Source organism: Streptopelia decaocto, assembly GCF_964273445.1.
Source record: "Streptopelia decaocto genome assembly, chromosome: 7".
Lineage (NCBI taxonomy): Eukaryota > Metazoa > Chordata > Aves > Columbiformes > Columbidae > Streptopelia > Streptopelia decaocto.
This window is the reverse complement of record NC_138661.1, coordinates 39570842-39595006: the sequence shown is the minus strand read 5'-3', so window position 1 is coordinate 39595006 and position 24165 is coordinate 39570842. Positions and strand designations below refer to the sequence as shown.

The 24165-nt window shown below is 38.6% G+C and overlaps 1 protein-coding gene across 1 annotated transcript in view; it reads left to right on the top strand.

The window, feature by feature from the left end:
- Positions 1 to 24165, top strand: part of STARD9 (StAR related lipid transfer domain containing 9) — a gene marked incomplete at its 5' end in the record, with an annotated part of 107858 nt that overhangs the window by 6758 nt on the left and 76935 nt on the right. The window contains 2 exons of the mRNA XM_082059629.1: positions 8711 to 8780; positions 11650 to 11766. Of these exons, the coding sequence (XP_081915755.1) occupies positions 8711 to 8780; positions 11650 to 11766 (187 nt within the window). The remainder of the gene's footprint in view (positions 1 to 8710; positions 8781 to 11649; positions 11767 to 24165) is intronic.

The following is a 24165-nucleotide window of genomic DNA, read 5'->3' as shown; positions in this document are numbered from 1 at the left end:
GGTTAATATTTCAGCTGCTTTTTCAATTACAGTAAAAAAATTATTTAATGACACAAGATATTGGCATCATTAGCATCCATACAGTTTATTTTTGTTTACAACTTCAACTTCTGCTTGTTAGCTTTTCTGTGCTTTTTCGATAGTGTTTAAAAAGTGTTTGTAATGCACTTTCTTGAAAAAAAGAAGTGTTTGCAAGGAGAGAACATTCGCTTTCCTTTGTATTTCTAAAGGTAAATATGAGGATTTTTTTTCTTCCTTTTGGTAGGTGAGCTGACTTAAGCTTTTCTCTGAAACTCAAATGTGTGTTGGATAAATTAGCTCTCTATTAATGGAATGTTTCTATCAGCTCCATTAACTGCTTTACTGGATGTAATTGGAAATAACTTTCTTAGGAACCTGTGTATATTTTACATTAGCATTCTCTGGAAAATGGATCTAGTATAATTTGGTTTTATAGATATTCAACGTATGTTCCATCTGGATGTAATTTTCAAATACAAAAGAAAATGCTACTTTCTTTGAAGAAAATTACAAAATTGGCTTCTATTTCAAAGGGACCAGAATGTCACTGTGGAAAGAAAAGGCATAAATATAGGAAAAAACAGTTAATAGGCAAGAGCAGAAAAGGCTTTTTATCTTACTTAAGACTGTTACATATTTCTCATGCTGTTCCAAGTTTTAGACTAACTGGCAATTGAATACAGAATAGTGAGGTGTCTTCTACCATGACCTTATTGCTTTACCCTTCTCAGTTGTATTATTTTAGTATATATATTCCTAGCTACCTTGCTGCTGTCATTCTCTTACACCTAGAGAAATGGCAGGCTTTTACCTACTTTTTTTCTACTGTGATAGCTGAGTGAGTGTTGTCCTCTATTACATGACAGTCCCTTTCTTCAGGTGGTGGTGGTTGAACTCTGTCTCAAAAGCTGTGGGGCTTGGGGGTTGGTACCTGGTGGTGGGAAAGAGCTGTGTTGGGCCTCCCAGAGCTGCTGTCTGAAAATCTGTACAAACTGCATTGGTTATGCATTGCTCATGATTTCAAGCTGGTTTTCCAAAGAAGAGCTGGGATTTTTTTAAAAGAAAAGTTGAGATTCTAATATTCTATTTATAAAGGAGGTACCTGTCCCAAACGTATTTTAACATTTGTGTATCCTGTTTTGTAACCTAGCCTATTGTTAAGGTTATCTTGACATCTTTTCCTCTCTGTCTGAAATCAGTTATTTTCCTTTGCCTAGTCTATTATATAAAGTTTCATGTAATCTATTATTGAGGTGGCTGCTCTTTTCTCTTAGTATCCCTACTTGGTATTAGCAGGTGGTTTTCATCAGCCACATCTGTGTTTTTAAGAGGGTACTGCATCAGCAGCCTTTCCCAGATGTGTTCTTCAGGCAGTTGCATGAAGCAAGTTTTCTAATTTCAGTACAGGGCAGACTTTCTAGCCCTTTGAAAGGGCAGGACTCTGCATGTCCTGAGTGGCCACCACTGTCTGTTCCTCAGAAGATGATGCTTCTGTTGATGTTATGTGACAATGCTGTGCCTGTACTCATTTAAGCCAGCAGTATGAAGTGGTAACTGCTGGTGGTTTATTTCCCAGAGCAAGAGACTGACTGTCTCTTTTCTCACTTCCCTTGTTGCCTGTGCAGAAGCAGCTACAACAATGTCCTAAAACAACAACAGCAAAACCACCTTTCGGAAGTCTTCTGACTAATACTTTGCATTTTCATAGAACGCTTTTCCTCCCAAATCCTAAGAAGATGAGTGTCAGAATGTTTTGGAGCAGGGATCAGATTTTTTTTGTATGCAGCAAAGAAAAATGGGGCACAGTGTCATTAAATAATCTGTCCAGGGCCATGTCCTCTTGGGCAGTTTCTTTCCCTTAGACCACATACTCTGAGAGAAGTTGCAGTCATGCAAGGTGATGTGACTGCATGCACACAGGTGGCTGCGCATGTCCCCTGGGGAATGGTGCAGTGGTTGCATGCCGGTCTTGTGGGACCTTTGTGCAGTACATGGTGAGACAGCACCACTGTGCACAGAGAGTTTATGTGAGTCTGGGGTAGGATTTGCCCAGTTTCGTTTTCCTTAGTCCAATGCTTTATGTGAACATTAAAAAGCAGTGCACTTTAAAATATTCCTGCCCTCTTCCTATCTGTAGTGTAGGTTTTCAACAAAATCATGGAGTTTTGCACTTCTGTTTTTAGAATTTAAGGGTTTACTGTAGCGGCTGGTTTTGAAACAATGAAAGAGATACCTAAGCAAGGGGGATGAGACAGTGCATCACAGCATTCAGTGTCACAGTCATTTATTTAACTATAATCGCAGATTGATGTTCTTGATTGAATGAAAACGGACCACTGTAGCCAAATTCTGGTTTGCATGGAAATTGTGGCATTTGCACAGAATTTCTTTCATGCAAAATTCCCTGAATTATACTATCTCACTAGTCAGTAAACGGTTGGGAAATCAAGGGTGGATGAAATGGGATTGACTGGTCTATAGCTTTGTTTTAAATCCTCCTTATTTCATGCTTCTTTAAATGGTGGTGGTATGACAGATTAAAACACTTTTTGCTTTCTTCCCTCCTTCTCTCAATGCCTCTCCCTAAAAGAGAAGGCATCATTGTTCCACAACTGTTCAAAGCACTGATGGATCTTCAGGAGTATTTCTGACTTGGATTGCTCAAGGAAGATGCCTGACACTCTTCGTCAAGCAGTATGAGACTTCAGAGACAGTACAGACAGAAATACTCTTCTTGTACTGTGCCATGGCATGGTCAGGATTGCAGAACTTACTGCGGAGGAGGCCATCCTGTGCTTCCTCTCCTAGCTCATGGGTATATAATATATATCCAATATCTGGCATGGTTAAGTAAAGACTTTTAAGTGTTTAGGCAGGCCTGTATCTGAAAAGAGCACTGACAATGCCTCATGTTTATCTCTGCACTAAATATTCCAGTTTTTGTTGCTATATAATATTTGCAAAGAAGAATAGGGGGAAACCACACGAGGACAATGGTGATCACTAGGAATGGTGATTTTTGACCGCCAGGTTGTGTTAGCCATTACCAGAGTAAATGAAAGCTCAATGCAGCTGGGAGTAACCTTGGAAGATAACTTGATCAGCATATCTAGTATAGCAGCATGCTGTCTTGGTGAACTCTGTGTACTTGGCTTCAATATATATTTTTATATCATTTATAAACATCTGTTCTGAATTTGGTAGGAGGATTGCTGAGTGGGTGTGCACTCCTCTCTTGCAAGACACAGTAAAACAATTATGACTTAAAGAGAAATATCCAAAATGGTGTGGAGTAGTACTCAATAAGGAAGAACACAGAAATCAAAATTAGGTAAATTTACTGATTATTGATACTTGTTTAAAAACAAAATCTGAATTCGCCAAAGAGAGGATTTTCATACTGTTAGCAGCTCTTGACTTCCACAGGTTACAGCAGTAGGGATAAGGATACAGATTTATGCTGATGTCATAGATGGATGCTGTGTTTGGGGAGAGTTATGGTTGTAAGTACCCTAACTTGTCAGTAGAGTGCAGAAGCTCTAATGGCTGTACAATTTCTGATGGACCAGCCTGGGGTCTTAGTGCTCTACTTATTGCACCCTTGGTCTCTTGACAGATGTGTCCTCAACCCATTTTGTCAGGCTTAGTGTTCTCTAAAGACTAGCAAAACTTGGAATATATGCTATGTGTTTGTTTCTCTGGCCAAGGTCAGTCACTCAGGAGATGCAAAGATGGCAGCTTCCCAGAGACCACTGCCAAGGCCACCAATAAACAAGAGGCAGGGACACTGTGATATACTGTTAATGGGAAGGGAAAGATAAATCTGAATACTTCCTGAACTTTTCCCCATAAAACCTTTAGACTTTATGACCAACAAAAACCTTGGGTTAGATTTGCCTCTGGATTATACTTCAGCTGCTGGCAGGGTGATTGCATAGGTGTGCCATAAGATGGCACAAAGCATCCCAGGTACAAGTGGAGGTAGTTTGGTAAGTGTTGTACCTTATAGGCTGTCATAGTTATGGGTCACATCCTGGGAAGTGACATTGTCCCAGAGACAGCAGCTGTGACTGCTGGCACACATCCTGCCACCTTTGCTACAGGTATGCTTTTGGTTGTATTTGTAAGCATAGTGTGAAAATGCTTTCCATCACAGTGAGACGCAGAGGGCTACTTTTTTCTAGAAAAATCTAGGAAAACGAAAAAAACCCCAGAACCTACACAATTGCCCCGATGAGCGAAAAAAAAAAAAAACCCTCTGCAAGAGGGGAGGGATTGATTCTGTTTCTGTACTTCTTTTGGGGTCTTCTGTCTCAGTACAGGTTGAGATTATGTTTGGAGTTAACTTAGGTGATGGGAATTGGTAGGAAAGCATAAGTACTTGCAACAATTATCTTTCAGGGTTATTTTAAAAGTTTATATGAGTAGACGCATGTCCAGTTCTTTCAAAAATTATTTAAGATTTCTCATGTACTTGAGTGGTATATATTTGCGTTGGTATGTTTGATTACTTTGATGAGTATTTGCTGGTCAGTATTTGTAAAAGCTGTTTTGTTGCGTGACATGACTACTGCTAATAACTCCAGTATTGCATGTACATGTTTTTAAAATAAACAGGCAACTTTTGAAAAATTATCTCCTTTGTTCTCTAAGTGCCTGACTGTTATTTGAGAGGGTGGAGGAGAAGTGGGGCAAATTTTTTAAAGTCTAAAATAAACAACCACCCCCTTTCTTTCCACCCACTGCTTCCTCCAGCATTGTATACCTCCTTGCACTTCTGTACTTTGTGGCTGAACTCGTCTCACTGAGATCCAGCAAGTTGTGGAAATGTCCCTCTTGGGGATGTTGATCCTCCTGTGATCCTTTTCCACTGGCTCATTCTTTTAAATCTTGCTGGGTGTCTGTTGTCCCTCTGGGGTTGCATTAGTTTTATGTGTTGGCTGCAGAAACAATTTGTCATAGGAACAGCAAATGGTATGAGGAGATTTCCTTTGGGTTGTCCCTGTTTCTTGGACTGCTGCAGCAGCTTTGCTTCTGTCAGGTCTCTTCTTGTAGCTCCCATTACAGCCCTGCCACTGCATTCTGTACTTGAGTCACTGTTCTGTTGCTGGATCTGCATTTCTCCAAAACTTCCTGTGTCTGAGAAGATCCAGGTCTGTCCTGGGACATGCACTGTTAAAAGGTCTTTCTACAGCTCCGTCTTTGTACAGATAATTTGTTTTCATGCAAAGTAATTTCGAAAACAGGCATTTCCCAAATACAGTATGAATTTTTCAAAAAGTGGGGGAGAAGAGAGGATGGGGAAACTAAGTATTAGGATCACTATGACTTCTGAGGAGCAAAGTAAAATGTGGTACTAGAGGAGTGTACTTTGGAGTTGATTTTCTTGGTACAAGGAACACAGATTTTCATATGCGTGGAGCACAGCACCCATTTCTAAGGATGAAGGATTGTTTTATCAGTCAAATGCAAACTGTGGTGCACACATGTGTAAGACTCTTTTGACAAACACGGGTTTTTGTGTGAGAGCTTTTTCAGTGTTTGTGATCTGGAGTTAAGGTCAGAACATCTAGAACAGCTGTGAGGCTGCTTTGCCTCCTGGGCTTTAGATACTAAACTGTGTTTTCTTTCCCAAAGTTCTCTGGTTTATACCTAAATGAAGCATGATATAAACACATGTTTATAAGGAGGCTGGATATATGGTTTGTAGAGCTGGGGATGGCTGCAGGTCTAGTTTGGTTTGTGCTCAATGCTGTCTGGCTGTAAGCTGCTGCAGAAGTGGGGGGTCTCCATTCCCACCACAGCTCATTCCTGCCCTTTTTCTTGCTTTGGCTTAGCAACTGTGTGACTGCTGTGCTCAGCGTTCTGGAAGGGCTCACTGCTCTGGTGGCACCTTCATTATTTATTTTGGTGTGTTTTGTTTTCTGATCACAGCTGATCTGAGTCATTGCATGGGTGTGTGATTGCTAGATCAGATGCAAGGAAAGAAGTGGGAACACATGTGAGAGGTTGGAGCAGCAGAGAAATTGCTTCTTGTAATAACAGCCGCCAGTTAAGACAAAAGTCTGGGCACTGTGAATCTACACCCAGAGCAAGGGGAGGCTTTAGTTGTATCTCTGCTGGTGGTTTTCTTGTTGTGTGAGGCTTGAACAAAACTGTTGACTGCTGCATAGAGCTTTTTGTCTGCATAGTGAGGAATCATTGTTACCCTGTGGTAATTTTGTGTTGTCAAAGAGAGTAGGATTGTGTACCTTTGGATCAGCCTAAAACCAGCTACAATGAAGTAGGAGGAGATGAGACCTGCAGAGCAGTTGAATAGACTAAAATTGAGTGTGGGCATGTGGACAAGATGTCAGAGAACAGATCATGGGTACCTGTACAGGATGATGTGTGTGCATAGGGGGAGGAGGACAGGAACTTTGTGAACTGTAACTCGGGTGATAAGACTAGAGGGTTAACAGTAGGACTGAAAAATAGGGAATGCTCATGGGACTAGGAGGCAGGATAGGGCCAAGATCATACTGGGGCAGTGGAGGAAAGAATATGTGTACATGAAGCAAACTCACTCCGAAGACATCCCTCTGGTTTTGTCTGTCTTCTGTTGTTGTTAAATTATTGTGAAATCTTCTGTCAAAGTGTCCAATTAGACCTCTTAGATCTGGTCTGTTGTACAGGGTAACAGTCAGCTCTGTCCAGTAGCTCACCTGGCAGAGGTTTATAGTGGATGTGCAAGTCTCAAAACTTACTTGTGTTGTAAAATGCTTGCTTTTCAAAACATCAGTGAAGTTGCACATGTACAGATGAAATGAATCACTTGCAGATTTCTACCTTGGATACTCGCAGATGGTATCCTTAGGCACTTGTCCTTCTTCATTTGTTTTTTAGGGAGCCTTATGAGGCCTCTGTTCAGTACTGTGCCATACATCATGCAACATTCGGTACCCAGCTGTACATAATGCAAATTCTCTCTTCTGTGGGTTTTTCTCTTGGGGTCTAACTCAGGGCTCTGGTGGCTGCTGTGTTGAGATGCTGAACACTCACAGCTTAACTAAAACCTCTGGGAGCTGTAGTTGCTATGTGAAGTACCACATATGAGTATGTATTATAGAAAGTATGAATTTCAGTCTGTCTCAAGGCACGTGCTCAAATTAGTAATGTGGAGTACAGGGACTTTGAGGTAAAGCATTATTTCTATCTGCAAAACCGGGACAGTGTATGTTCAAAAATGTGTTTATAACTTCTTGGTGCTTGTAAAGCTCAAATGCTACAGTGATTGTCTCTGTGGAAGACTTAAGTGTCCTAAGACATTAAAAGCTGTTTTGGTACAGAAAGTGTGGGGTAAAAACTGAGAACTGGAGAGACCCCAGAGGCAGGGTATGTCATGCTGTGTGCTGCTTGGAAGTTAGAGCTGTCAGTAAAAGGAGATTGTAATGGGAGGAAGAGTAAATACTTCGGTACACATGTAAGAAAATCTTGTAAAAGCTGAATCTAGGTCCATGAATGAATAGTGGTCAACTGGGTTTGAGTTTTCTAACTCTTGTTTTATTTCATCTAGTTTTTAACTGACCTGATTATACTGATCCAGCTGATTATCAGGGAATATATATAACAGTGCTTGTGCCTTCTGCACTATGGACAAAATTGATTTTCTGTCTAAACCAACTTATTCCAGCTTTACAAAGGCATTCAGCTTCATAAAAATAAAACTTTCTGGTAAAGGTGAAGCTTACAAGCTTTGTCAGTATCAGAGTGCAAAGCAAAATAGAGAAGAAAAGTAAAAGATGAAAAATCTTTTTCCTGTTCTTAGCTTCTCATTACCAAAGCATTTGTTTATTTTTCTGCTGGTCTCTTCTTCCTCATTTCTATCTTGCTATGTATAAAAAAAATCCATGATAGTTATTGAGAAGGATGTGAATCAACACATCTATAAATAAGAACATGCTTCAAGTAGCTGTCTTGCTGTCAGCCCAGAAATAAGGTGGTTGTGGGTTGTTTTTTTGTTGTGGTGGTGGTTTGTTGTTTTTTTTTTTTCCCTTTGGTCACATCCTTTTTTTCATTTTTTTCTGATATGAGTCATTTTGGGAGTGGAAGTTGGCTGTCATAGCCATTTGTAGCCGTGTTCAGTGGGAATTTTAGATAGTATACTTGAGTGCATGGTCCTTTGCACTTGGGACACAAACCTGTCCATTTACAATTCAGTGCAGTTTTGTTTTACTGAGAAGTACGTTTTGAGGACTGCAACAAACAGTTTGGATTATGTGGTAAAAATCAGGCGGTGCAACTAGACAACACTCGTGGCTCACAAGTCTGTGATGTGGATCTGTACTCCACAAAGCATTGCCAGTCTACCAGTGCTCCACTCTACTTCCTTGTAAATGTAATTTAAAACAACTCTTAATTAGAAATAAAATCCTAACAAAGGATTTAGTACAAGCACCTTGAAAGCATTTAATCACCACAGTCCTGGGTTTTTTTTGTTTTTTTTCCCCTCTCACTGTTGAGATACCAGCTGCAGATCTTCAAATGCTACTTCATGTCACAGTGTGTCTTATAAGCAAAAGTATGTTATATAGTTCTGATTTGTGGTTTGTTAAAGTAAACACAAATTTCTGAGGTTTACAAATTTATCAATCACCTTTCTGTGTCTTCATATTTTAAATGGATTTTTTTTAATGTGTTCTGTTTCCAGAGAGAGTGCAGAAGGAGGAAGAGTAATTGTAGAAGTTGATGACAAAGTGGCAAAAGTCAGAAATATAAAGGTATGCTTTTTGTCTCCTTTTCTTTCCCATATGAAAATCCTGATGCTTTTCTGCATTTGCTTGGCTATTAGATCATTCTAATAGAAATATTAAGGGAGAAGTTTAAGCCAGCACAGCTCTAGAATAATTGCAGCAAAAGTATGGGGAGGATTGTTTTGGTTTCGGGTTTGGTTTTGTGTTGTTGTTTTTTTGTTGTTTTTGTTTTTTACAGGGGATGTAACATGTAGCTGTGTTTTCTGTATTTTATATTTGTCAGAGCTTTTGCAGTCTGGCTGCGTGCCATCATTCAAAGCTGTTAGTAAATTGTTTCGGATTTTGTGCTTATCTTACTGTTACTAACAACTGGATTATTTCTTTCTCTGCCTCTCCTCTCGTATTTGCACTTGGAGTGCAACTGACTTGCATGAAATGGAACAAAATGTGTTCAGCTACACTTCAGGTCTTGGTAAGAGACCAAGAGCTATAAGAATAAACTGAATGTAGCTGTCGTCCTCTGTGAGAGCTCTGGAGTCGGCGTGCATGGGAACCAGCCCTCTGGTTTAGACTCTTGAACTACTTAAAGCTGCCACGGTCCTTCACTAAATTAACAGAATGGGAGCAAAGCAATTCTGTGTTGTCAAACATGTTTCTGCTCGAAAGGCAAATAAATGAACCATGAGATGACTGTGGGGATCCTAGAAGATGAATGCACTTTGTATTTCTTGTCTCCTTTTTCTTTACATCTGCAAGCAACCCAGTTATTCTAGACTGCTGGTTCAAGAGTAATAATATGTTTGATTTCAAAGAGAAACCTTGGCAAAAATTGAATGAAAGGATTTGAACTATTTACCTTTTTCTGTTATAATTATTTTTGTATTGACTACAGGTGCTCTTTTTAGAGAAAGAAGACAGAAAAATATTAGTGGTATGAGAGGCCTCATGGGTGCTTGCTTTCTGTATATTTCCTTTTCCAAGGCTGTATTTGTAGAGTCTGAGACTCTCACTACTTTCTGAAGTAACTTTTCCCAGTTCTTTATATGTGTGACACAGCTTTCAAAGACACACTTCTCCCACAGGCATGACCCTGTCTGTCGCTGGTGCCTGCCCTTGGGGGGCTTTGGGCCCCACAACAGGGCTGTGAGGATTTGGGGCTCCAAGGCCACCCACCCACTGGGGGAGACATCCCTTGGCAAGTGAAGGCCTCAGTCACGCAGATGCATAACTGGGTCCAGCTGAGCCTTGTTAGACCTAGAGGGGTTTTTTATTTTATTTGTTTAAAGGAGCTGTGGGCTGCCCTGGCACACTGGGGAACCCACAGCAGTGGGGGGAATGGCCATAGCAGGCCAAGAAGGATTATTTGGAGATGCAAGAGCTGGCTTATGGATGTTTTCTCTCTTGAGGTTTCATAATTGGTGAGTTTTGTACAGGGAGTGAGTTTGCTTTATGCATAAACTAAATTTAGACAGCCTTTGATGAATGTAGATAAGTGTAGAAATTATTATATGCTAATGTTCATGTTGTTTTATCTGGGGTAGACGAGCTTTGTATTTCAAAACAAACCCTTTCTCACCGGAAGGGTCATCACCTCTGCGATCAGGGGCTGCTTTTCCTGAGGTGGAGGGGTAGTTTTAAAATTTTTTTGTGTTTTTACGCATTGCAGTAGGAAGGCTGTCTTCTGCTTATTGCTGTAGAAAAGCCTAAGTAAATAAAATGTAATTGCATAAAATGTCTGAACCACAACATGTTGAAAATGTCATTACTGAAGATGATAAATAGGCTTGTTAAGATGTCAGTTCTGACTAATGGAAACCTGAATTGTAGTTAATTCAGTGTGACAATTTGAGAATCAAGAAGGGTTTAAAATACATGAAACCTATTCAAAGATAATTTAAAATTATTTCTGTCATCTCTCACTTTGCTCTTTCTTGGTTTAAAGCAAAACAAAACCCCCACAAACCTGTCAGATGAGCCTGTAAATTAATTTTCCCTGTAAACCTCACAGCTGGTGGCAGAGTTCAGTGGTTACAAGGCTTTTCACCCAGTAACCTGGCAGACAGCACTGTCACCCCTTGAGTTTGAGGCCATTAGTGAAACTGTTTGTTTAGCTACCAAATTCTAACAAACCTTTTTCTGCTTGTGTTATTGCAAATGCCAAGGTTACAATAAAGTAAGGTCAAAATTACATGTGAATTGTGTTAATTCTATGTTATATTTGGACTCATTACTCTCCTTGAGTGTAACAACAATGTATAATTCTTTGTTCATAAGCTTAACTTTATTACGAGTCACTTGGGCAAGATTGTACAGAAAGACTTATAGATACGATTCCCTCAACTTCGGCCACCATTTCTGACTTTCATGCTAGAAAGGCTTCACTGTTATTACTAACCCGAAAAGGTTAGGTTTGTAGTGTGCAGTCCCAGTACAGAAGCATTAGCTTGCAGCCATGACAAAGCAAGGGGGAAATGGGGGAAGAGACCTGCATTTTCAGCTATGCAGTGAGAAAACTGGTTTTGTTTTTTCACTTGGGGCCTCATTTCTGTGGTGTGGTTCTCAGTGAAACAGAAGAATGGCAGAGAAATAGCAAAAGGGTTATAGAGCTTAACTGCCAATATGTATATGATGTGAAGATTAAATTATATTTATTGTCAGCACCCTGGAAAACCTTACCTGTAGTAAATGAACCCCTCAGCAAAAATGCTTCAGCAGGTGTGTCCTGGATGTCTCCACCTCAGTCCGAGCATCAAAGAAAATTGAAGAGGGGATAAACTATTTGCTATTTGTTTTCCACAATACAGATCCTAGATAAACTTCCTGTTAGTTTTAAAATGCTTACGTTTTGGTCAGCTTCAAAGTGAATTGGTCTTTCTCCTTTTCCTTCTCTTGTCAGGTTGACAGTAGGCTTGATAGCACTTGGGACTCAAGAGAAAAGACCGTGGCCTTCAGCTTTGATTATTGCTACTGGTCAGTTGATCCTGAAGATCCAAAGTATGCATCTCAAGAAATGGTAAGTGATGCTGGTCTTCATGTCTCTGTGCCTATTTTGTTTTGTCCTTTATAATCACATCTACAGGAAGAGATGGAGATGTAGGATACATGAAATTTTCTTTTCTACCTCCATGTTTTTTTGTTTGTAGTGCCACAGTACTCAGTCCTTTTGTCTTAAACAGGCTCAGTAGGACTGCAATGTCCTTGTTTGTCAACTAATGCATGCTTTCATTAGACATGTTAACTTTGGTAGTGATCATTAATTTTGATGATCTGAGGACTCTGGCTTAAGAATGAGAATTTTTTTTTTGGGGGGGGAATCAGATTCTAAAGGGAGAAAGCTCTGAAGTTAAAGGAAGAGTGTTGAGGTGATTCTGCTGAGAGGATCGGAAGTGAAGAAGTCACATCTTTAAATAATAGTAGTAAATTTTACTTATACTGTATTGTTCTGAGTACTTCTCCTTGATAAAGCATCAGAAATCTCTTATAACTAATGAAGACTCCTCCTAGCTTGAAAATCCAAGGTTTGATTGATAACACTGATTCCTTCAACCTTCTCACTTTAAAATAGCATGTGATTACTAATTTTGATTAATAAACAGAGAATTATTAAATCTACTAGAAATACATACGATGCACAGCAAAGCTATCCAAAGATTTCTCTATGCGTGCAGACAGATGGTCACATGTGTCAGCATTAAAACAAGTTTTTATGGCTATTTTGTCATCAGAATTGTATCATTTCACTTTTGTCTGTTGTCAGTACAATTGTTCCTAAAATTTCAACCTGTATAGTCGTGCTGTTTTTCACAGAAAGTATCACTTAAGACTTAGGGAGTCCTGTGAACTTTGTATTTCTGGTAGTGATGAGCACAGGTTTGTTTTACTTTTGGTAGTAAATATTTGAAAAATTATCAAATTTGGCAACTGCCAGAACTATAGGTGAAATTATTGACTCTGCTCTATTTCCTTCTTGGTGCAGTAGAGTGGAAGAGGTTTTGGAAACTTGGGAAGTATATTTAGTGTTTAAAAAAGGAAGTTGTCTTTCTTAAGTAGTTGGCACTAGATAAACTTCCATTTTAGGGATTACAGATAACAAATCTTTAAGTATTGAATTGTTGGTGTCCCTCCTGCCTCCCTCCTTAGAGTGTCGTACTTTTTTATTTTGATTTTTTTTCTTTGTGAGTTTCACTCATAATGCAGCTAGAAACATGCTTCTTAGAACTGTTGACAGTATAGTTGGCTTTCTATTACAGCTGAAATGGTTTAGCAGATTAAATGTTGATAAATACAGTCTGCCAAGTCAGCTTTATCTCTACTCAGTATGAAAATTATCAGAACTGCCAAATGGAAAATATAAATATTGGCTACAAAGTGTAAATTTTTGTACTTGTTGTTATTAAATACCAGTGCAATTGAAAAAGAATGTAAAAGGCAATATAAACAGTGCAGCTTCCTTGCTGGGGCTGAGTAGGTGTTTCAGACACTGCTGAGAGTCTTGTGTTATCATACAATACAGTTTTATCCAGTAAAAACACTGAGGGGGAAACATGAACTCCCTGGCCATAGAAAATGAAGTAATGGGCCATAGTTTCCTTACTCATGCCTGATGGTGGCTGAAAGGACATCCAGTGCTGCTTCATGTAACCATTGGCTTACTGAGCCTTAGACAGGTGTCTTTCATGAGTTAAGAAATGTTTAAAGATGGACTGGTGCTTTGAAAGGCCTGGAGCATAAGTGAATTTCTTGAGCTTTTTACCTTTCTTGGTGGTTGTAGAACCAGTAAACTGACTTTAAATGTCCTTGAGGGCTGCTGGAATACTGCAATCTTGCCATGCTTTTGTGTGTTTGTCTGCCCCCTTCTACTGTATGAATGAATTTTATTGTACTAATTCTATGTTTTGAATCATTACTTCAGTGCTGAGCTTGAAGCTTCTAAGCTTCCTTACAGCAACGATGATATCAGCGGCCAGAGGAGGCTCAGTAGCTCTGTCATCCAGTAAAAGCTTTCTTTCATGAGCTGACCTTGGATTACTTTTTCATGAAGATGTCCTGCCAACTGTTATCACACGTGATTGGTGTATTGGTTGAGAATGAAAAGGAGATTAAAGTATCTGCCTTCAGGTTCATTTTTGTAGCATGCTGTCTTTTAGTAAGCTGTCTTTTTTGTCCTCTGGATGGATGCATAAAAATGAGGTCCTAGCAGTTTTTTTCTGTTGTTAAGGATTTCGTGACTATAGAACAGTAGTGGGAGGGCTGCAAGTCATGGTGTTTAGATAAAAATACGATTTTAAAGGTACAAATCTCTGCCGTGTTGCTGCAGAATTAGTTTAGTCTCACAGAGGTAGAATGCTGAGTATCTGGACCTGGGCTTTACCATTCACATACAGTGAAGTAGTTTCACCACATCTCCCTGCATTCTTGTGTTAAGGTTTTTTTTGAGAGGTGAATTTGGTACTACACAAAACCTCCTTTAGTAAAGGGGGACATTTTGTGTAAAAGCATCTATTGCTTCCTTCTCCCCCGCCTCCTTCCTCCACAGATGTCTTCAGGAAGCTGTGTGTAGTCCAGGATTGTTTTCCGAAGGCAATGTTGGAAATCCATCACTCTTTGGCCATTATGTAACTATGGGATTATCTTTTAATAGATGTTAATGGCATATTTCCATTTTGCAGTAAAAATACTGTGATAATCATATTTGTAATGATATTTAGGTTTATAATTTTTCTTCTTATTCCACTGTTTGAATATGCTAGTTAATATGTAGGTGCTTTGAGACCTTCATAGTTGTCCTGCAGACAAACATATACATTTAAACTAATATAAATTTTCATCTGGCATAGAACAGTCTGTTTCAATCTTTTGCTATTTCTTTGTAAGACTTAAAATAGCTCTTAATTAATCTTTCCTCAAGTCTGTTTTAGCTTCACCAAGGAAAGGAATATGTTTAAAACAGTTACAAAACTTAAGTAAATGTCCATTTAAATCCTACTGACAAAAATATTTCAGCTTGCTCTAGTGCAAGCTGAATGAAACAAAATCTTCAGGGTATTCTGCACAAGAGTATCCTTATGGCTACAGGAACACATGCAAGCATTAAGTATTCTTGTAGCTGGTTGTTACAGCTTCAGTCCTTGGCTTCCTCCACAGCCATCCTACCCATCCGGTTATTGTGCACGCACAGAAACCACGGTGGGCAGACTGACCCACAGGATGTACAAGCAGGTGTTTACACCCAGCAGTTGCCATACATAGCTGATGTGTAGCATTATGGTCCTTTTGATAAGAGGACTACACCCCATGACTAATAGACTTTCAATGGTAGAGAGAGTGAAATCCAGGAAAGTGTTTACTTGCTGAATTTGCACTGGTTTCAGTGAGATTTTATATGACTTCTGGATACGAGAAGTAGTTGGGCAAAGGGGCAGATGGTTTTCTTACCTCCCTGTCAGAGTGCAGCTGAAAAGCAAATAGAAGAAGAAATAGGTATGTTTCTTCTATTATACAAGATCTTCAATATGGCACTAGGTTTTTTGTTTTGGTTTTTTTTGGAGGAGTCAGTTTGTTTTATGTGTTAATTGAAAACGTTTAGAAAAGTTACACAACAGTATTGTTTGAAAGCATGATATTGCAACATGCTTTTCAGCCCTTCAGCAAACTAAGTCACAGTACTTGCTCCTTTTTTTTTTTTTTTTTTTTTTAAATAAAAATGTAGTCATGTTTCTAAAGAAGTTTAACTAAGAGACCTTTCCCTTTTAAGCCGAGTTTGTGACACTTCCATGCCTCCATACATTCCCCGTGGGGTTCAAGTTCTTAATTGTCTTGTGAATTCCCAAGACAAATTCAAAATCTGTTATCTGGCATATGCACTTAATTCTAAAAATTATAACATAAGAAAGCTCTAATTTAAGTATATCAAAAAAACCCTTCAATTTGTTTTCTCTCTCTCTCTTACCCTCCCCACCCCCCTTGTTTTGGTGTAAAAGGAGGGCGAAAGAGAAGAAGGCAATGACTGTGGGTGTAAATGGCATTTTTGCATGCAATATTTGAAAAGCAGTAAGCATTCCATCCGTAACATTTTTTTTCTCCAACCCAGAGTGAGACAGAAGTGAAAAGGAGAGCGTACTATAAGAAAGAGGGGTTTTGTGCAATGATTGGATCAGTATATAGTGGATTATGATGGAGGGAGAGAATTCACCATAAGTGCATGCTATGTATCTTCTGCCAGCAACACTGCTGCTGTGTTCAGTTTGTGATCGAATAAGGTCATTCTTTCTTAGACCAAGATTTCTTTGCAGAAAACTCCTCTGGGAATTATAGCGAATAACTACAATCTTCAAAGCAGGCTTTACTGGAAGACAAAGAATCAAGTTGATTTTCAGTTTACCATGTAAAACATTAAACACGTTGTATTTTGAGGAGACAAAAATTAGTTTTAAATAACTGAGGCATTGAGTTAATTGATAGAAATAACTGTATAATCATATGCATTCATATGTAATTATAATTTAATGCAGATACATTTGAAATATAAAGCCTAAACAGGCGTACACAAGAAAGCATTAAGCTGGATATTGCTAACAAGTCAAGGGGAGTTAAAAAACTGTTTCACAAACAATGAAATGAAATTAAATTAAATTAAATAATGAAATGTTTTCTGGCTGTTCAATCTACTACTGCTCATACACACTCATTCTGTTTCCCTGACAGGCACTGACTTTTGATACACAGAACATATTCTTTAGAAAAGGCAGGCACTAGACTGGATCTGCAAGTGCATTTAGCAACTTAGAAGGAAAAGAGAATAACAAGTTCTTTGGCTTGCCAGTGGTACATGTTGCAGTAAACCTGCACATTTGCAATCTGCACTGCTTCTATAAACCTTGCGATTTTTGCATGCCCTACAAGTAAAAGCAAAAACTTGGTACTGGTGACCTGCAAACTTTCTGAAATAACTTGACAGCATATGGTTATTTGGAAGGATGATTTGTTTCTTTTTTTTTAATTAACTTCTAGTGACCAAGGTGTACTTAAAATCTGTTATGTAGGTAACCTGTATGCAGATGTTGATTGTTCTTTCCTACTTGCAGATGAACATCTCACAGTTTAAATTCCTCTGTGTAATCACCCCACAGTCTTTTCTCCATGCTCATGAAGTAGTGATTTTTTTTTTCTTCTTTTAATCTCAAATGAGTACCATTCCCTACTCTTTCTGCTTTGCAGACACGTTCCCATGTTCATCTGCAAGTATTTCCACAGCATGGCTGGAAACAGAATTGGAAGGTCATATTAATGGTGCTTCCAAGGAACAGATTGATCCAAGACTAGTTTTTAACCTGGAGTGTTTTTTCTCCAGTCTTAGCCATGTATTATGAATAACTTCAACTAGACTGGTCTTTTGGGAACTGAAATGACTGAAAAAATGGTCTGAACTTCAACTAAGTCTCAAAGATCATAGTGGTCTGTGAGTTCTGTAGTCACTGAATGGAAGGATGCTGATAGACTTACACTGGGAGACTGGGCCAGGTTTGGGGAGTTTATTTTTGGGGTTTGAGTTTGTTGTTTTGTTTTGGCAGGCAGCTGGCTTGTGAAAGCTTTGGTTGGGCAGGACTGTGATAGCATTGAATAGAGAGATATGTTTATTGCAGCAGCTGTGATCAAGTTCAACACAGCCATTTTGTTTATTTCTGAAAATGTGCCATGTTTCTGACATGTTGCAGCCATGAGCTTGGACTTGCATGCATAAGTAGCTAAAGGCTGAAAAACCTAAATAATATGCATGTGTCCTGTATTATTGTTTATTAAAGTGGTATGAACACCAATTGTTCCTTTATATTATAGCAAAAAAACAGCCCTTGCTTTTTTTATAGATCTGTGCTTGCTTTCTTGCTTTTTTTATCTTCACTAGTAGCTAACTTTTCTGTTTTTCTGTTAACTAAGATGAAATGCCTCAGAGAGATGTGTGTGTGGCCTTGAACACAAACTGAATGAATCATCCTTTAGGCTGGATCTGAGCACCTGCATGTTGACTCCCAATTCTGGTTTGTTTTTAATCAACAATAAGTCTGCCCTTGAGAGCTCATGTAAAAAGCAAAATGAACATCTCTGTTCAGTTGTGGCTTTTCTGCTGAAGTAGATTCTGTTGGCAGTGCTCCTCAAATGCATAAGAAAGAGTGAAGATGAACAAAATTAATTTGATCTGGAAACATTTAGTGTAGCCTCAGCACATCAAAATTCTGAATGTCAGTTTAAGGTTCCTTACCCCCATATGTACACACTATTATGGGTAGGTTTTCACTCTTCGTACATTCCGTGTTACAATGTCAGGACATTCTCAGCTGAAGCAGGGGAGATGGTGTTCTGTATCTCAGATTGGCACATGTATTTTGAAGTATGTTTTACCAGACTTTATCACTGTCCCCTGAAATAGTTGATTAATAAGTTTTGGAATGGACTGTTTGAATCCATCCTTGCTGGATAGGTTGTGTTCTCAAGATGCTGAATGACAATTAAAGTTTTGCTGGACTTTTTTTCTGTGCCTGTAAGGATTGATTTGCTATCAAATCAGTTAACTATAAGATAGGCCTCTGTTATTGCAAGTGTTTTCCATTCTGAATTTTCAGACATCCCTCTCCTGCACACACATACATCTTTAAGAGTGTATACGTGGATTGTATCATCACTACTGTGTGCCTTTACAGCATTGTTGGCAGATTCTCTTATGAAAAAGTCAGTCTCTAAAGAGTATGTGCCTCATCCCATGTGTCAGACCTACATATGAAACATCACTTCTGAAAAATGAATCTAAGGAACTGTGAGCATCCAGCCCAAAATTAATTATATTGGCCTACCTCATTTTCTTTATACTTTTTATACTTTTTAAAAAATATTACCATTATTTTGTAGACAGAGGTGAGTAGCTTCATATCAGCGAGTAAGGAAAATGTTCTCTAGTTAGCACTGGAGAAGCAGAGACAGAAAATTGAAGGGAGTTATTTATTCAGTTTAAAGTAGGCATACTTTCAGGGAGATTACGTTTGTACTTCATATGTGGTTTTGAAAAGGAACGGTCCACATCTCCAGGATTTTGTTTCATCTGGAATAGGACTAAAGAGAAGAGGAGCTCAAATTACTGGTGCAAGACTGGTTTATACCTTTTTGTTTTGGTAGTTTAAGTTTTCCAAGACCATAAATGTTTTGCCAGATTTGCCCAGATCTGTTAATTTTAGTAAAAGATCTTTCAAAGTATTTTTAATTTTAGCTTCAGCAAAGCAACATCCAGGAAACAACTGATTGCTTTGAAAGAGAACAGACTAGGAGGAGACATGTCTTATCTTGTGTTAGGTTTTGCTGAGTGTGTTCTGTTATGATAGCAGAAAATGAATTTGAGTAACTACTCATAGGCTTAGGAATGGATAAACTTTTTTTTTGGCTAGAACAAAAATGTTGAAAGGTTCATGGGTAGTATTTTTTGTTATCCTCATTATGGAAGAATGAGGTTTCCTGATCGTTTTTAAATGCCAAAAATCTCTTAGAGCAGTGATTCCCAGTCTTTTGAAGCAAGCCCTGTTGGAGCTGCCTATGACCTTCACAGTAAAGACCACAATAATCATTTTGCCACATGCCCTATAAGTGTCACCTGAGCTAGAAAAAACATGGTTTTGATTACGAGTGCATTTCTCATAGCTTCTTTGAAATAGGAGAAAAAGGTGGAATCCTGTTACAGACCTAGAGAGAGAGCTGATATGAATTTCTTATGAGTTTTTCTCATATTCCAGCGCTTCTAAATTTCAATCAAATGAAAGGGTTTTATGGAAATAGTTAGCGTTTTAAAGCCAAAAATTGTCTAACTTCTGCAACAACTGGGAAATGTTCTAGTCCACAATCTGAGGCTGCTACTTGTTCCTTTTTAACAGCTAACACTGTTATATCTTTTAGTTATTTTTAATATGCCTTATAACTCTAAACCAAGAAATTGACACTGAATTTTTAGTTCATGGTCAGAAAATGAGCAACCTTCTTGATTCCTGTATATGGAGAATGAGATAACTTAAAGCCTGGGCTTAAATAGCTTTTGATATTCTTAATTTAACAGCTTTTGATATTCTTAACTTAAACACAGTTTCAGCAGAAACTCGAAAGAGCTGTCAATGCCTTAAAGATAGATTTAGTCTGAAAACAAGAATTTCAGAGGATTGTAGAAGTTTTCTTCCAGCTCTTCACGTTGTCCTTCTTTATGTTATTTCCATGTGTTTGACTCTGCCTGGTACAACACAATGCTTTTATTGTCTCGCATCCTACTGCATGTCATTTGCATAAATTTATTGTTTATTACAGTATATGGAATGTAATCTTTTCTATTCCATTTATTATGAATGTAAGTAGCTTTCTACAGCTGAATGTCATTGGCATGTTGGGTTGAAAGAGAGGGCAAAAGAGATTAGTAGGGCTTCTTTTGCTCCTCATTTTTTTTAACCTGGAGTTGATGCTTTTTTTTTTTTTCTTTATGGCAAACTGGCAAACTCTGTCTGTACAAGCAAATAAAATGTCCCCATTTAATGCCAGGGATTATTCCCTGAGCACTGCAGCTTGGTTGTCTATACTGCTAAATTGTTGAGAGTTGTTCCCGGCGCTGTTTGGACTGGAATGGCTGGTACCTCTCCTGCCAGTTTCTAGGCATGGTCCAGGAACTGGCAGGGACCGTGGCCATTTCTGAGTGGCAGTTTGTATGTGGCCACCCTGCTTTGGAGGCTGAGAGTGCTTTGTAGGCTGAACATGGGCTGGTCTGTGCCGTGTTAAATTACTTGTGCTGCAGCTCTAATTGTGTGGTCCTGTCAGAGGTGCCTATAGCACCTCGGAAGTGAGACTGAAGTGCTTTTGCAAGTGACTTGAAGGGATCCCTTGGAAAAGGGAGAATGTTTTATTCACATGTATGGCTTTGGCTCTGTCTTTCCAGCTTCAGGGAGTGGGGTGGTGGTGTGGTTTGGATTCACCTTTTATGTTGGTGTTTTAAGTGACTACATCTTTGTGGGTTAGAAGAAAGCCTGGAATGAGTAACCAGCAGTGGACCTAAGGCTCAGATGGGAGCTGGCTGAAGAGTTCTGCTCCCAACAGAGGGATTAGGGGCAGTCAACATGGCTTCACCAAGGGGAAGTCATGCTTGAACAACCTCGTTGACTTTTATGAAGATATGAGGTGGATAGATGATGGCAGGGCGGTGAATGTGGTCTGCCTTGACTTCAGTAAAGCATTTGACACAGTCTCCCACAGCATTCTTATAGCTAAACTGAGGAAGTGTGATCTGGACGATTGGGTAGTGAGGTGGACTGCGAACTGGCTGAAGGAAAGAAGCCAGAGAATCATGGTCAATGGGGCAGAGTCCGGTTGGAGGCCTGTATCTAGTGGAGTGCCTCAAGGATCGGTGCTGGGGCCAGTACTGTTCAATATATTCATCAGTGACTTGGATGAGGGACTAGAGTGCACTATCAGCAAGTTTGCTGATGACACCAAGCTGGGAGGAGTGGCTGACATGCCAGAAGGCTGTGCTGCCATCCATCCATCTAGGTGTTCCTGCTTTGGCAGGGGGATTGGACTAGATGATCTTTCGAGGTCCCTTCCAATCCCTAGCATTCTATCATTCTGTGATTCTATGATTAGGGGTGGAGAGTTAATTACGGGGGCTGAAATTTGTTGCACACAGTTTAGCACCTTTGTTTTAATGGCTATGCTTCATACTAAGCATTGAGAACTTTTTTTTTTTTTTTTTTTTTTTTTTAATATGCTGTTCACAAGAAGTCTAGCAGCACACATACTGTAATGTTCTGGGTGTTCTGGGGCTGAGACAGTTGGGAAAGAAACTGGAGGCCCTCTTACTGCTGAACTCTGTATACATCCTTTTCCCATGTCTGTAGGCCAGCCTTTGAGAGTCCCTGCACCTTTTGTTTTAAAGATGGATTTACCATTAGGGCTGGTCCTGCTCAGTACGCCTTCTGCACTGTGCTGTTTTGTACATTTGTTCACTGATCCAGGCACCTGGTGTGTGGTGGATCCTTCACATCCAAGAACATGAGGACATGTTCTTTAGCATATCTATGCAAGGTAAGAGATCCCTAAAAATTTCTAGTGTTTTCTACATTATTTCTGTATTGCTCTATCCTTCTGATTATTGTCTTTAGTACTGTTACTGATACTGAAGTATTTCTCAGACTGTGTCTTTTTTGCCTCGAGAAAACGGGGATAGGAAGTGGGAAGAGAAATAAATCAAAAATAGGATGTAATTAACACATTTGTTGTAGCAAATGGCTGCTATTTAAAATAAAAATATTTGTTTAGGAAACATTAATAAGAACTAAAAGGCTAGGCAGGGCATAGAGACAATTTGTCACTTGAAGGAAAGAGAATATTCTTTAGCTCCTTTTTTGTTCTTCTAAGACCTACTTGTTAGAAAATGTTACAAGTCCTTGCAACCATTTCCATCACAGGCACGGCTTGCAGGTGATCTGTATAACCTTTTTTGAGAACACAGAAAATGCTGGTGTAGTTCTGTGTAGAACTGACCCCTCCCCGCATTTTTCCTTCCAAAAGGAATAACATGATTCGGAAGTTGCTTCTAACACAAAAAAGTATTCTTACTATCAAAAGATTTTTGCACATCATAAGTTTATTACAGTCAGCAGCATAAGCGCTGATACCTTTATCTACAAGGCATCGACAAAATACACTTCCAATTTGCAATGCAGTTAGCAGCTGTATGATGTTATTAATGAGGCAACATGAGGTGTACACTTTTATTTTGCAAAATAAACCATGCAGGGGGTGGAGGATGCTTTCAGTAGAATTGGCTGAAATATTTTCATGTAAAGTGTTTTGTTGTTGGGCTTAAAATGGTATAAACGTGGTTAAAACTTGTGGCATACAAAAAGTTAGCTATGCTACACTTCATAAACAACACTCCAATAGCTATGCAGTTCATGTATCTTGCTTTAAAAAAAAATAGTTTTTGTGGGCTTTAAAATGGGAAGACCTCTATTATTGATTTGATAGAATTGTGTATGCAATATACTCAAAACAAAGATGGCAATTAGTGAGAAGGGAAGAATCTTGAAGTAATGAAATTATTTCATGTCATTATTTTAAATGACATTAATGTTATCTAAAAATATTTTGCCATAATCTTAACTATTTTTGTTGTTGTTGTTACGTACCTTAGAATAAAAGCATGCTTGACAGAAGATAATTTCTAAAAATTAAGAAAAGGATCCAGGAAGGGAAATTATTTGATAATGGAAATCTGGAGGAAACCATGATATACATAGAGTAATATTAAAAAAAAAAAAAAAAAAAAGCTTTTAAAAATGTTTTTCAAGTCAGGCTTTGACTTCTTAAAAATACTTCTAAAAAATGAAGTGCTAGAAGTGAAATGCTCTAATTTGTGGAGAGCACTGGAGCACTGTGCTACTTTGACCTGTTTGTGCAGCTTTGATCAAAGCTGGCAGCAATTGTTTAAACCAAAGAATTTGCAGATGCTGGCGCCTTTTTCTTTTCTTTTGAGAAGAGCAGACTATACAGATGTTGAATGTAAGAAACACCCTATGTTTCTGCTGTAAGTCATTACACTGGAAAGAGAGATGCCTGAATTCCCTTAGAGTTGGATGGTTGTCTGCAAATCACCCGGCAACTTTGACATGTGGTCATTATATTTCATACTCTTTTGAAACAGAAATAATGTTCTCTAATAACTGACTTTCTGGTTAGGTCAATGGTGCAACTGTTCTCTATCTAAAATGGAAAATAGTGGAAGTAGAAACATAGATTATTAGGTTGTCATATTCCAGTACACCCTCAGGCTGTGTGTGTGAACCTGTCTTTTTCTGAAGCAGTTTATTGTAGTAAAACAGAGTTGTCTTAAAAAAGAGGTAAGAGACATGTATTTAAAATGTATTAATTTAACATATATTCAATATAATAAACTTACATTGCCAATTCTGTCCTAAAATAAGTTGCAAACTAGAAGCGACAAAATGTACACTTCATCATAAAGTATTGGAAAGTTTATGTGAAAGGCTGGATAGTTACATTTCAATCCTTTTAAAATCACTTATTTTGAACCTCCAGTTCTTTGCCCATTGCTTGGTCATTTCTTGGACATTTTAATGTGCTGCACTGCATCACATTTTAAACTGTAAGAAATAAAATTTAATGTATCTTCAACTTGGAAAAACTTTAAATGCTGATGGAATTTCTTCCTGCTGTCTCATTTTAAAAGGAAAAAAACAAAAAACCCAACAACAAAGAAAAAAGAACAAACCACCACTTCATGTGTTTTATTAGTCATGAGTAAGATTATGCTGTTTTTCTTAGACAATCAAAAGATCAAATTTGTTCATCTGAATATTTTAGGGCTTGGTGTCTGATAGGG